Raw genomic sequence first — 12,428 nt, forward strand, 5'->3', positions numbered from 1 at the left:
CCTGGTGTCCTGCTGTGTTTCTTCACATGGCGTGGTGTTAACATGTTACACGCCCTTCTCATGTTCTAGCACACGCCAGCTCTGTGACACCAGACACGCTCCTGACCGTAGAAAGCTCTGACCTCAAGGTGAAACACTGCAGGCACTGGTCAGTTTCAGTCTATTTTGCTTCCAAAACATGTTTCTTCTTTCAGACTAGTGGAAGGAAAACATGCAAACCACTTCATCTATTCGTGTCTGTAGATTTCAATCTTTAAAGGGCCATGAAACCCCAGAACACTTTTTTTGAGATGTGAGCAGAGAAGTATTTCAGTGCAAACACTAATATTCTCTGTGTGTGTGTGTGTGTGTGTGTATGTGTGTGTGTGTGTGTTTGCAACTGCATTGCCGGTGTGTTACTTAGCTGTCTTTATGCACTTGATGACACTCCCCTTTTTATGCAAACCCTTCCTTCTTTCTATACAGTACCCACCCACTTTATCACAGTAGACCACGCCCCTTTTGGATCGAACCAGAATCATGAACCTGGCTAAAGGTATGCAAATGAGTGCATATTTAATGAGATGAATGTCTCTGGTCAGAAACAGTGCTGTGATGATTCGGCTGAAGGATGATCTGTCAGTCATTAGTCCAGCAGTAACTGATGATACTGATATCATATTCTGACTGTTTCCTATGGATACGAGAGGAAGATGTTGCTAGGCAACTAAATATAGACATGAAGACAACCTAACTTTAGTCCTCCGCTGACTCACTGTTATGAAATGATTCATTTAGTTTGTCATTCTCCCACAGACGGCTTGATGAAGCTTCATGATCTTCCATCTGCACATAATGCTCTCCATCAGCTCGTTTACAGCTCATGTTTAACCCTCTACAGCCTGACAAATCAAATCATTTAAAATAAATGTTTTATTTCATATTTGATCCATCGTGCTCATAAGTCAGATACAGTGAGAAAAAAACAGGTTTAACAACAAAGATTTGATTATTTAGAGTATAAAATATAATGTAGAAGGTTAATAGGGTTAATGTGATGATGATGATGATGTCGTGACTGAACAGATGAAGAGTGAATGAGCTCATGATCTCAGTGTTTCTGTTCATTGTGTTTGAGCGGCTCAGAAGAGGCAAGGGCACACATTACCCATCATGCATCAGCGCCACTGATCTGCAGATGGATGAAGATCATGTAGAGTCATCATCATCATCATCATCAGGTGTCTGTGGATGAATCGAGACTCGTTGTGTTTGAGTTTATGTTCTGCTGTGACCTTTGACTTTAAGCTCTGCCCCCTCCACCCCACAGCAGCCAATCAACTGAAGCGTTTCAGTGTGTGTGTGTGTGTGTGTGTGTGTGTGTGTGTGTGTGTGTGAGAGAGAGACAGTGAAAGTCCAAACGTCTGGACTTGGGTGTGTCCTGAATGTGTTTCCTGTTTGTTCAGAGCCCAACAGGAAGCTGCTCCTTATTTATAGCCTCACGCTCTCTCTCTTCATCTTCTCTTTATGTTTCAGTTTTATTGAACATAAATCATAAAGTGTTTGTTCAGCGGATCTGAAACGCAGGTTGATCTGCTGATGATGTGAATATGAGCAGAAGTTCATCTGCAGCGATTCAGGTCACACTGGGTCGAGTGTGTGTGTGTGTGTGTGTGTGTGTGTGTGAGAGAGAGAGAGAGAGAGAGAGAGTGTGTGTGTGTGTGTGAGTGAGAGAGAGAGAGAGAGAGAGAGAGAGTGTGTGTGTGTGTGAGTGAGAGAGAGAGAGAGAGAGTGTGTGTGTGTGTGTGTGTGAGTGAGAGAGAGAGAGAGAGAGAGAGAGAGTGTGTGTGTGTGTGAGTGAGAGAGAGAGAGAGAGAGTGTGTGTGTGTGTGTGTGTGAGTGAGAGAGAGAGAGAGAGAGAGAGAGAGAGAGTGTGTGTGTGTGTGAGTGAGAGAGAGAGAGAGAGAGAGTGTGTGTGTGTGTGTGTGTGTGTGTGTGTGTGTGTGTGTGTGTGTTAGTGCAATAAAGGACTGAATTTGAACAAAATGCTTGAAGTGTTAGTTGTTTTAATGCTGATGTCACACGAGAGCTGGTGAACTGTGATCTGGTTGAACAGGAGTCAGTGAATCTGAATCATCCTCACTCTAACAGCGGATCTGAAGCTGCTCTCGGATGGTTTCAGTGGAAACGACACACACTTTCACACAGACGCTCTAGAACTAGAACCTCATTTAACACTAACACGCGTCAGTTCAGACAGGAAACATCCAAACACACACTGAGCAGTGCAGGACTGAACACGTCCCCACAGACTGAACTTGTGTGTTACACAGAGATGAGCACGAGAGCTCACCGGCCATTAGGAGGCGTCCAGCTGACCCCTGAGCTCGTCCAGCTGCGTCTGCAGGTGTGTGATGTCACTGCGCAGCTGACGGTGTCCAGACTGAGCTTTCTTCAGCTGACTGCGCAGCCGCTTCAGGATGGCCTCGCATCTGCGCTCCTGAATCTGAGGAAGAAGCGGGAAGAGCTCATCGGGTTTGTCTTCATTTACTCATCTGTTGTTAACTAGACATTGACTTCTACAGTATTTTTACATAGTGTGTAGGTCAATGGCTACCATCAAATGTTTAGACACTTTCGTCTTTTGTGTTAGGAAGAAACAAACTCATACAGGTTTAGAACTTCAAGACGAGTAAATGATGACAGGATTTGCATCTTTGGGTGAACTATCCCTTTAATACCTTTTTGAGGCCAAGCAAAGTAAATGTAATTAATAAATGGAATGAACACAAAAATCTATATGGTCTGAAAACAGTTTGAAGATAAAACGGATCTGTGTTAAATGCCATGCCTTTATGAATTTAAGGCTCTTTAGGTCTTCAGTAGAGCTGGACTGGTGTCAGAAGTGATTGATCTCTCAGCAGTAACAGTTATTGTGAGAGACTGACCGATCCGCTCGCTTTACCTCGATCTCTCTCCTCAGCTGTGTCTGTGTCCGCTGTTGGTTCTCCAGATGAGCTTTTCTCTCCAGCACAGTCTGTCTCGCTGCACGGATACTGGCCTGGAGAAGATCGATGTCCTTCTGTAGGGATCAGAACACACATGAGGTCAGTGATGCGGTCAGCGTGTGAGTCTCTCAGCAGCGAGAGCGAGAGCGAGACCTGCGTCTGACGGACAGCACTAGCGTCTGGTTTCTGGAGGTCTGTCTTCAGCTCGTCCAGCGTGTGTCTGAGTCCAGACGCCTCCTGCTGCTTCTGCTGGAGCTCCTGATGGAGATGTGCTCGGCTGTCCTGCAGACACACGGCCGTCCTGTAGTCTCTCATACGGCTGCGGTGCGAGCTGAACTCTGTCTGCTGTGAGCGCCGGCGCTCCTGATGCTCCTCCGTACAGTTTCTGAGCTCCAGGTTCTCCAGCAGGACGCTGTGGATCTGTGCGTCCAGACGGAGGACGCTGCGCTGAAGCTGCTCCACATCACACTGAAGAGCAGTGAGCATCTTCTCCTTCAGCTTCACCTGAGAGCACACAGACTCACAGCTCCGGTCCAGCTGCAGAAGAGATGCCTGATGGGAAACAAACACCTCAGCATCCGCCACATCCGCTTCAGATGGAAGGCTAAAATCTGTCATCATTATGAGTTAAACAGTCAAAATGATGACTTTAAACATCTTAATTATGACTGAAAAGTCTAATATACGGCATAAAAATAATAAAAAAAAAAGTTACAATTATGCCTGGAAAAATCAAAATAATGACAAATAAATTTGCAAATTTGTAATCTCATAAATGATGATTTATTGTGTCTTAATTTCAACTTTTTATTTAAATAATATGCAAAGAATTATCTCATAGTAGGCCATAATTTCAACGTTTGATGTCATAATTAAGACTTTATAGCTTGGTTTCACAGACAGGGCTTATTCATGAACATTACTGGTGTGCATCTTGAGACGAAACATGAGTGCTGACATACTTCAAGATCAATCAGTGATCAAAGTCTGTTTAAGATGAAGCAGCTCAGACTTACTTCTAGTCTAGGACTAAGCTTGAGCCTTATTATTAGCCATTATTATGACTTTTTTGTCATAATTGCTTTTTATATTATATTTATATTTGATATGATATATTTATTTGTATATTTATTATATTATCTCGATTTGTAATGTCATAATTTCGACTTGGTCATAATTTTGCCTTTTAAAGTTATAATTGATTAAATTACTCTCGGAAATGTGTGTACACACTGATGTGTGACTGAGTGTTTATTAGTGATGGACTCCAGTGCGCGCGCACCTGCAGTGTGTCGTGCTCGCGCTGCGCGTCCCTCAGCTGACTCGCGCGCGTCGCCCCCTGCTGCAGAAGCTCGTGAAGCGCGTCATTCAGAGGAAAATCCTTCTGTCTGAACATCAAAGGTCTGTTATTAGCTTGTGATCATACAGTCTACGCACGTGATGAGGCCTGAGGAGCTACAGTCAGACTCTATAGATTAACGGCTGATTTAGTTCCTTTCGGAAAAGCTGTCCACTAAACGAGCGCCAAAACACGAGCCAAACTATTAGTTATCAAACATTAAACCCAATTTTGCCATTTACTCTGTGAGCTGATAGAAATTTACTCAGTCTTTTGTGAGAAGTAAGTTAGAGTTGATACCTGTGATCCTCCATTATTCGGCGGGAACCAGGAATGGCGGGAAGAGCGCGAGCGCGTGCACGTGTGTATAAAATAAAACAACAGTAATAGATTAAATCATAATAATAATTTATGTTTTATTAGCAATAATAGCCAGGAATTAAAAAAAAATTTGATTCACAGCAGCTCAAAACTTAAACGTGTGATTATATATATATATATGTCTCTCTTGTAGTTAGATAACACTATCTTAATGACATATTTAAAAAGCAATGCAAAAGTGTTCAAAACATCACAGATAAGCATATTATTTTTTGTATTTTATAATACTCTAGCTTATAATAAATCACTGACATATTAAAAGTCAGTGTAATGAAGGTGGAGGTTAATCAGTGATTTTCATTCAGCTAAGGACATGTTTTTTTATTGGTCAGAACAATGTTTTGATATTTTAAGTATGTTATAATTTATATGTTTCTGGAAGAGTTTATGCTTTATAAGCCTTTTATTGTTTAAATGTTCAGTTTAGATTAAAGTGAGTAAAGTTCCCCAGCGCTGGACCCTGACCTTGACCTTTGGTGTCTGTGAGGTCAGTCTGAGCTCAGATGAGTCTGATATATGATTCTGAACACACTGATTTTTAATAATCGCAGCTCAATACACAGTGAGGATCTCCTGCGGCGTCTGGATCTGATGTGTGTGTTTGATGTTATTTCAGTGTAAATCTTGCTCCAGATCAGAAGCGGTAGTGTTTGAGGTGTCTGTGTGTTATTGTGTCATGATGGATGTTTGATCTAGATCCTCAGCTCTCGTACAGACACTGTTTACCTCGTTCTCCTATATCTGACATGTCTTCAGCCTGCACTCGATTGTTTGCCATCTATTTCTGATCCTGCTCATGTCAGAGGAAGTGTCACACATTGTTCTCTGGACACAAACAGGATGAGACGCTCAGATGGGTTTTTCCCAAACGCTCCTGATGTCCACGTCACAGCTCTGTTCAGAGGACCGTCCAGATGGAGCTGCTGACCGTGGTGCTGAACCATCACCCAAACTAACTCAAAATACTTGATGCTATTTCAGTTTATGGCTGAATTTTGGCAGTATTTTAGAACATTTGATACAATTCAATCAAATCCAGTATTTGTTGATAATAATACAGCCTATCAAGAAACTTATAACACATTTTTTCTGTCTTATAAAACACCACAAGTTTAAGAAGGTGGGGAAAAATCCCCAAGTATCAAATTTCTTTGTTAAGTTGTTAAACTCTGTATAAACAAAGTCGTTACGTATTAGTCAGTTTGATAATATTAATAATTATGAACTTGAAAGCCCTCTCTGGGTCTATAACTGAAGACAGCAAATTAAAAGCATTTAAGAGTTGACATGTTGGACTTTATGTTAAAACATCTCAAATAATATTAAAACACACACACACACACACATATTTGAAGCATGTAACCACTAATCCTGCTGAATACAGACATATGGGCTGAAGTCATGATTGCTCTACATCTGTGTGTTTCTCAACACGGTTGGTTTTCTTCTGCTGTTACGCAATAATAAAGTACTGCTGAGAACAGTTAAGACCTACTTGTAAATAACCATACAGAAACACAGGATGATGATGATGATGATGATGTGTTCATCACATCACAACAATCCACCAGAGATAAGCACTTCAGGAGTTTATTAGAATGACTGAGCATACAATTCATTTAAATCCAGTTAAATATAAAACTAAATATAGGGATGTAACGATTCATTCAACGCACGATTTGATTCACCCATCTTTTTTTTTTACAAATGTAGATTTAAGACAAATGATGAACGAAATGTGTCCGATTATTATTGCTTGGACAAAATGCTGCACATTTCATTGTGAAATTGAAATATAACACTAAAATAATATCCTAATATAGCACTTTTGGTTTTGATTGCTATTATTGTCCTCATTTGTAAGTCGCTTTGGATAAAAGCATCTGGTAAATGACTAAATGTAAATATAATGTAAATGTAAATAACAAAACTCAGTTTAAATTTTAAAACAAGCCCCAAATCAAAAAAAGTAACACAAATTTAAAAAAAAAAAAAATCTCTTCATGTAAACAAAATAAGGCTTTGTCTGTGCTTTCCATTTAAAATGAGAGGTAAGCACTGCATTTTAATCATGAGCCAAATAAATATGCTGCATACATTCAACAGGAGCAGTTTTTAATCTAAATTAGATTGAAGCAAAAATAGAATGGTTTGACTTCAGTTTTGTGAAACTGCATAAAAATATCTGTATGAAACCGAAACAGCGGACGAGCTGAACGAGACGCAGATCCACTCTCTGCCAGCAGGTGGAGCTTAAAGTGTTTCCTTGGTTACCACTGTAAACACAGCAGCGCTGCACTTATGAACAGCAGTGATAGTGTTTCCTTGGTTACGCTGTAAACAAAGCGCTCTCTAATGAACAGCAGTGATACATTGTTTCCTTGGTTACCGCTATAAACACAGCAGCGCTGCACTTATGAACTTTAATATGCATCATACAGAGGCAAGATGGAAAGAAAAAATACCATCCAAACTTTTCTAAAGACAGTAAGTTCCTCTCAGACACACATTCATAGAAACTCCTCCCCTAATTGAATCAAGATCTGTTTAGCATCTCAACCGAATTGAATCATCACATATTTGAATTGATTTTCAACCGGCTCGCGGTTCATCTTTACATCACTAACTTAATATATACATTATGTAAATTGTTATGCTATTTTCTGAATTTGAAAATCACAGAGCATCACTCTTCTTCATTTGCTGATCCTGAAAGCCCCAAAGAAGCTTCCTTCAGCCTCGGGGTCCAGCATCCAGGAGTTGGACACGCTGACGTACAGAGCGTCTCCGGGCCGCAGTGAGAACACGCCGCCCTGCTGCTGACAGCACATGTGATAGCCTCCTCTCCTCCACACGCGTGTGCTGCCTGTCTTCATCAGCACCGACGAGCTGGACGCCGTGCTCCGAGAGAAGCGCTACTGATGAATGTACTGGATGAGCTGCACAGCGGTGAGAGAAGATCCCGGACCAGATCCAGCGTCCGTCTCCAGGCTCTCATAGTGACGGAAACAGGTTTTGGCGTATATGTAGTACAACCCCGGTTTCTGGACAAGAATCCGTCCATGGCGATAACCCAAGTGCGAGAGATGACCCTGGTCAGGGTTCCAGTGGAGGACCGTGGCATGAGCATCTCCTGAAAGCGACATTATCATGTAAAACATTGCCATGTACAGCAGAGAGCGAGCAGAGAGATTTGAGTAGTGTTTACTTGGCGTGTGTCTGGATGGTTTGATGGGCAGGTGAGCTGCTGGTGACGACTGTCTGCGGTTCTTCTCTTCGTCATCTGTGAATCTCTCACTCAGGAGAGACTCTTTAACCACCGCCTGTTTTAAAACTCACATTAACATCAGACGGCTTCTGATATCTTTAGGCTGCTGTTTTTAGAAAATAAAAAATGGATAAACCTTCACTCAACCAAAACACAACTGAAAAGCAAGCAAACAAAACCTCATACCTCCGAGTGGTTCTTCAGCGCTGTGACTGAATCTATCTGGAAGAGATTAGAAACAGGCAGTAAACAAGCCTCTTCAGTCACATCCTAATGAGAAGCAGAAGAATCGCAGACTTCTGATGGGAATCATTGATTCCACGGTCATGAGTCACACAGACCCCTGCAGATCCACACTCACGGAGAAACCATTAAAACATGAACTCACTCACCGCTGCAGAACAACACAGCATTCATCTCTGACGTTTAGATAATACACTTTTAAAAATCCTTCATGGTTTCTAGATAAGACATTTTCAAATCAGGTTTAAATCAAGACACATTTATTTATACTGCACTTTAACAATACAGATTATGCTTTTAACTACACCACGATACATGACCGTCGTTCATCTGAAACTGGTCTGTTAACCATCCAATCATTCCAGATCGACGGGAGATTTGTCTTTTTCTTCACTCCAGAACTATTAAACTCTTTACCTGTTGAGACGAGGCAAGCGAAATCCCTTGGCTTTAAAAAAAAATAACAAATCTGGTCTTGAAACTCATTTCTGTTGGGTAGCTTTTACTTGAATTTTTGTTTTAGTTCCAAATTGTTCTATTTTTAAGTGTTTTGAGTTTATTTCTTGTCTTGCTTATTTGATCATTAGTATGGGGGTGTATGCTGTTTTATTTGTTACGTAAAGTCAGGTTTTGTTTCAGCTCGATAACAATGCCAGTGTTGCACAATCTGTCAAATATGAAATGAATGCAATAGCTCAAAGACCAGTTCTCAGCTTATGATTATTAAAATATATATTAAAATTAGAAAGTTTTGATTACTTCAGTCTCCCCACCACTTTTCCATAAAAAACCCAGTAATCCAGATGCAGAATCCCTTTAAGATCATACAAAAGAAAGTATGTGCAGTGTATGTGTAGTATGCAGTATGTAGTGTGCACTACCTGTGTGATGTGTCCAGTGAAGTGCAGCAGGAGAGTCACAGTGGACACGAACTGAATGAATCCGATCACTGTCACTGCCGCGAGCACGCGCACGTTCCACGCGTCCATACTGACTGATGGCGCAGTGCACACTACTGAGTCCAGTGCACTAGTGCAGCTCTCTGTCCGAGGGCTGTCCTTACCGCTGATCTGCTAGGTGGACCCACAACAATCATTTATAGTGATTTGTCTGTGTGTCTCTCACGTGACACTGGACTAAACTCAGACGAGTGTAATCAGTGCAGGAACAGGGAATGATCGAGTGAGCAGATGCTTTGAAACGCAACACATGCGCGTGGACTACAAATCCCATGAGTCAACGCGATGGCAGCGTTTGTCAATGTTTTTATAGGTTTTGTCCACTAGAGGTCCAAAAACCCATTCCTCCATCGAGCCAAATTTCAAATCTTCGTTTACGCGACGCCAATTAACTAAGTCAAATAATTAAATTCAAATGTATTTGTATTGCGCTTTTTACAACACACATATCATTCCAATGCAGCTTTACAGACACGTTCTGTTACCAGAAATGAATGTGTCTATGCTCATTTCACAAATGAACAGTTCAAGATAATAGAATCATACAGGTAGCTAGAATGAATCAGTTTAAACAAATTAAAATCCTTCTCTGCAATCTCTGGAAAATTATTAAATTAACGTCGTGAACCGGTAAACACAAACCACTGTGATTAGACCATCGATCAGCAGCGCTGAGAAAAGTAACAGGCACCACATGGTTATAAACCACATTTGACCAATCAGAGTTATTGCCGGCCACTAAGCCCTGCCCACTACGTGTTCTAGTCCCTCCCTGTTTTCGATGGCCATGTGAGTTTGCCTGGTCTGTAGTTTCCTGTGGATGTCAACGGTGACTAACACAGGACCTCATTATTTACCGATGTATTATTAATCGATCGCAGTCTGGATTGATAGGTTTCGCTGTGATGGTCAGTTAGCGGCTAACACGAGAGATGGCGGCTCTGTGGCGGCTCGCGCCTCGCCTTCTGACCCTGAGGATCTGCAGATCAATCGGGCACAAGACCGACGAGCTCCTGAAGAACGAGTTGGTTCAGAGACACATTAAACGTGTGATCGACGAGCAGAAGTGTATTTCTAGTCGTTTAGAGAGCGGACAGGTGCCAGAGTCTGACAGGAGAGGGTTAAACCTGCGGCTAGTCGAAGTGTCGAAGATTGTCAAAGCGTTTGAGAAAACTCAACTAGCCTTCAGAGAGCTGACCGAGATACAGACTCTCATTCACAGTGAGTGACCCTAACTAATGTCAGCTCAGCGAGGAGAGAAACCCTGAAAATAACATGTCAATGTTTCAGAATCCAGCTTCACCTCTACAGAAGACTGTTGTGTCATTCATCTGTAAGCTGTAGATGTTATCAGGAGTTATTGAAATGTTCTTCATCTGTTCTAGACACCAGAGCTGAAGACCAGCAGATGCTTTTGCTGCTCCGAGAGGAACATGAAGAGCTGATCAGAAGAACAGAGAAGCTGAACAAGGAGGTTTGACTTGACTTATCTGTCAGGAAGTGTTGAATAGTTCACACAAATATGAAAATGAACTGTAAATGTGCTCGCCCTCAGGCCATCAAAGATTTAGAGTTTGTTTCTTCATCAGGTTTGTAGAAATGTAGCACTGCATCAGTGTCTCATCAATGGATGCTCTGCAGTGAATGGGTGCCGTCAGAATGAGAGTCTGATAAAAACATCCCAATAATCCACAGCACTCCAGTCCATCAGTGAACATCTGGAGAAGACAAAACCTGAAACACATCCAGCATTAAGATGATTTTAACTCAAACACATAGAGTCTATAATCCAGAATAACACTTCCTCCAGTGAAAAAGTGTTCCAGTCTGAATCAGGAGAGAAATCTGCAAAGATCAAGCAGCGTTTAAACAGATCTGTGAGAGACAACAGCAGATGCACTTTTCACTGGAGGAAGTGTTATTATGGATTATAGACTCTGTGTTTGAGTTAAAATCATCTTAATGCTGGATGTGTTTCAGGTTTTGTCTTCTCCAGATGTTCACTGATGGACTGGAGTGCTGTGGATTATTGTGATGTTTTTATCAGACTCTCATTCTGACGGCACCCATTCACTGCAGAGCATCCATTGATGAGACACTGATGCAATGCTACATTTCTACAAACCTGATGAAGACACAAACTCATCCTGATCTCAGATGAACTGAGAATGAGCACATTTTCAGTTTTGATTAAAAGTAATTAAAGCGTGTCAATGTTGATTTAATTTCCTCAGCTGATAGAGACGCTGGTTCCTGCTGATGATCTCGACAGCAGAAGCGTCATCCTGGAGGTGGCAGCAGGACGAACCACCGGAGGTTTGATCATCTTCAGATCAGATGCGATCGTTCTCTGACGGTGGTTTGATGCTCGTGTCTCTGTGTGTTGATGTAGGAGACATCTGCCAGCAGTTCACCAGAGAGATATTTGACATGTACCAGGGCTTTGCCTCCTACAAACACTGGGACTTTGAGCTCTTCAATTACACTCCGGCAGATTACGGTACGCTGTGTTACCCATCATCCTCTCTGAGTGTGTGTGTTGAGTGTGGCTGATGGTTTGCGTGTGATGTCAGGTGGTGTCCATCACGCGGCCGTGAGGATCTCCGGAGGGTCTGTGTACCGCTGGCTGAAGTTCGAGGGGGGGACACACCGAGTGCAGAGGATTCCTGAAGTGGGTCTGTCGTCACGCATGCAGCGCATTCACACGGGAACCATGACGGTCATAGTGCTGCCGCAGCCTCGTGATGTCAGGCCAAGCTCCAGTGTTTGAATAGCATTGTGTGTGTGTGTTTAGTGCTGTTGTGAGTCTTATGATGTTTAACAACTCTACAGGTGGACATTCACATCGCATCTAAAGACCTGCGCATCGACACCTTCAGATCACGCGGTGCAGGTGGTCAGAGCGTCAACACCACGGACAGCGCTGTCCGCATAGTTCACCTGCCCACAGGTGCGTCTGAGCTAGTGTCCCGCTACAGGTGCGTCTGAGCTAGTGTCCCGCTACAGGTGCGTCTGAGCTAGTGTCCCGCTACAGGTGCGTCTGAGCTAGTGTCCCTCTACAGGTGCGTCTGAGCTAGTGTCCCGCTACAGGTGCGTCTGAGCTAGTGTCCCGCTACAGGTGCGTCTGAGCTAGTGTCCCTCTTCAGGTGCGTCTGAGCTAGTGTCCCGCTACAGGTGCGTCTGAGCTAGTGTCCCTCTACAGGTGCGTCTGAGCTAGTGTCCCGCTACAGGTGCGTCTGAGCTAGTGTCCC

The 12,428-nt window shown here is 42.6% G+C and overlaps 2 protein-coding genes and 1 pseudogene across 2 annotated transcripts; 1 reads left to right on the plus strand and 2 right to left on the minus strand.

Annotated features, from left to right (window-relative positions):
* Positions 1-1,982: 1,982 nt before the first annotated feature.
* LOC113081968 (coiled-coil domain-containing protein 122-like) lies at positions 1,983-4,674 on the minus strand. Its single transcript, XM_026253866.1, has 5 exons — positions 4,627-4,674; positions 4,270-4,375; positions 3,141-3,539; positions 2,945-3,061; positions 1,983-2,485 (listed from the first exon to the last, which is right to left on the minus strand). The coding sequence occupies exons 1-5, from the start codon at positions 4,638-4,640 to the stop codon at positions 2,339-2,341; spliced, it is 783 nt and encodes a 260-aa protein (XP_026109651.1). The 5' UTR covers positions 4,641-4,674; the 3' UTR covers positions 1,983-2,338.
* A 2,361-nt stretch (positions 4,675-7,035) lies between these two features.
* On the minus strand, positions 7,036-9,413 carry LOC113081971 (tumor necrosis factor ligand superfamily member 11-like; annotated as a pseudogene).
* A 516-nt stretch (positions 9,414-9,929) lies between these two features.
* On the plus strand, positions 9,930-12,226 carry LOC113081969 (peptide chain release factor 1, mitochondrial-like). Its single transcript, XM_026253867.1, has 6 exons — positions 9,930-10,398; positions 10,563-10,651; positions 11,412-11,493; positions 11,570-11,677; positions 11,751-11,923; positions 12,010-12,226. Exons 1-6 carry the CDS (start codon positions 10,110-10,112, stop codon positions 12,163-12,165), a joined length of 897 nt encoding a protein of 298 aa, XP_026109652.1. The 5' UTR covers positions 9,930-10,109; the 3' UTR covers positions 12,166-12,226.
* Positions 12,227-12,428: the final 202 nt, after the last annotated feature.

The sequence above is a fragment of the Carassius auratus genome, unplaced genomic scaffold, assembly GCF_003368295.1.
Source record: "Carassius auratus strain Wakin unplaced genomic scaffold, ASM336829v1 scaf_tig00035383, whole genome shotgun sequence".
Classification (NCBI taxonomy): Eukaryota; Metazoa; Chordata; class Actinopteri; order Cypriniformes; family Cyprinidae; genus Carassius; species Carassius auratus.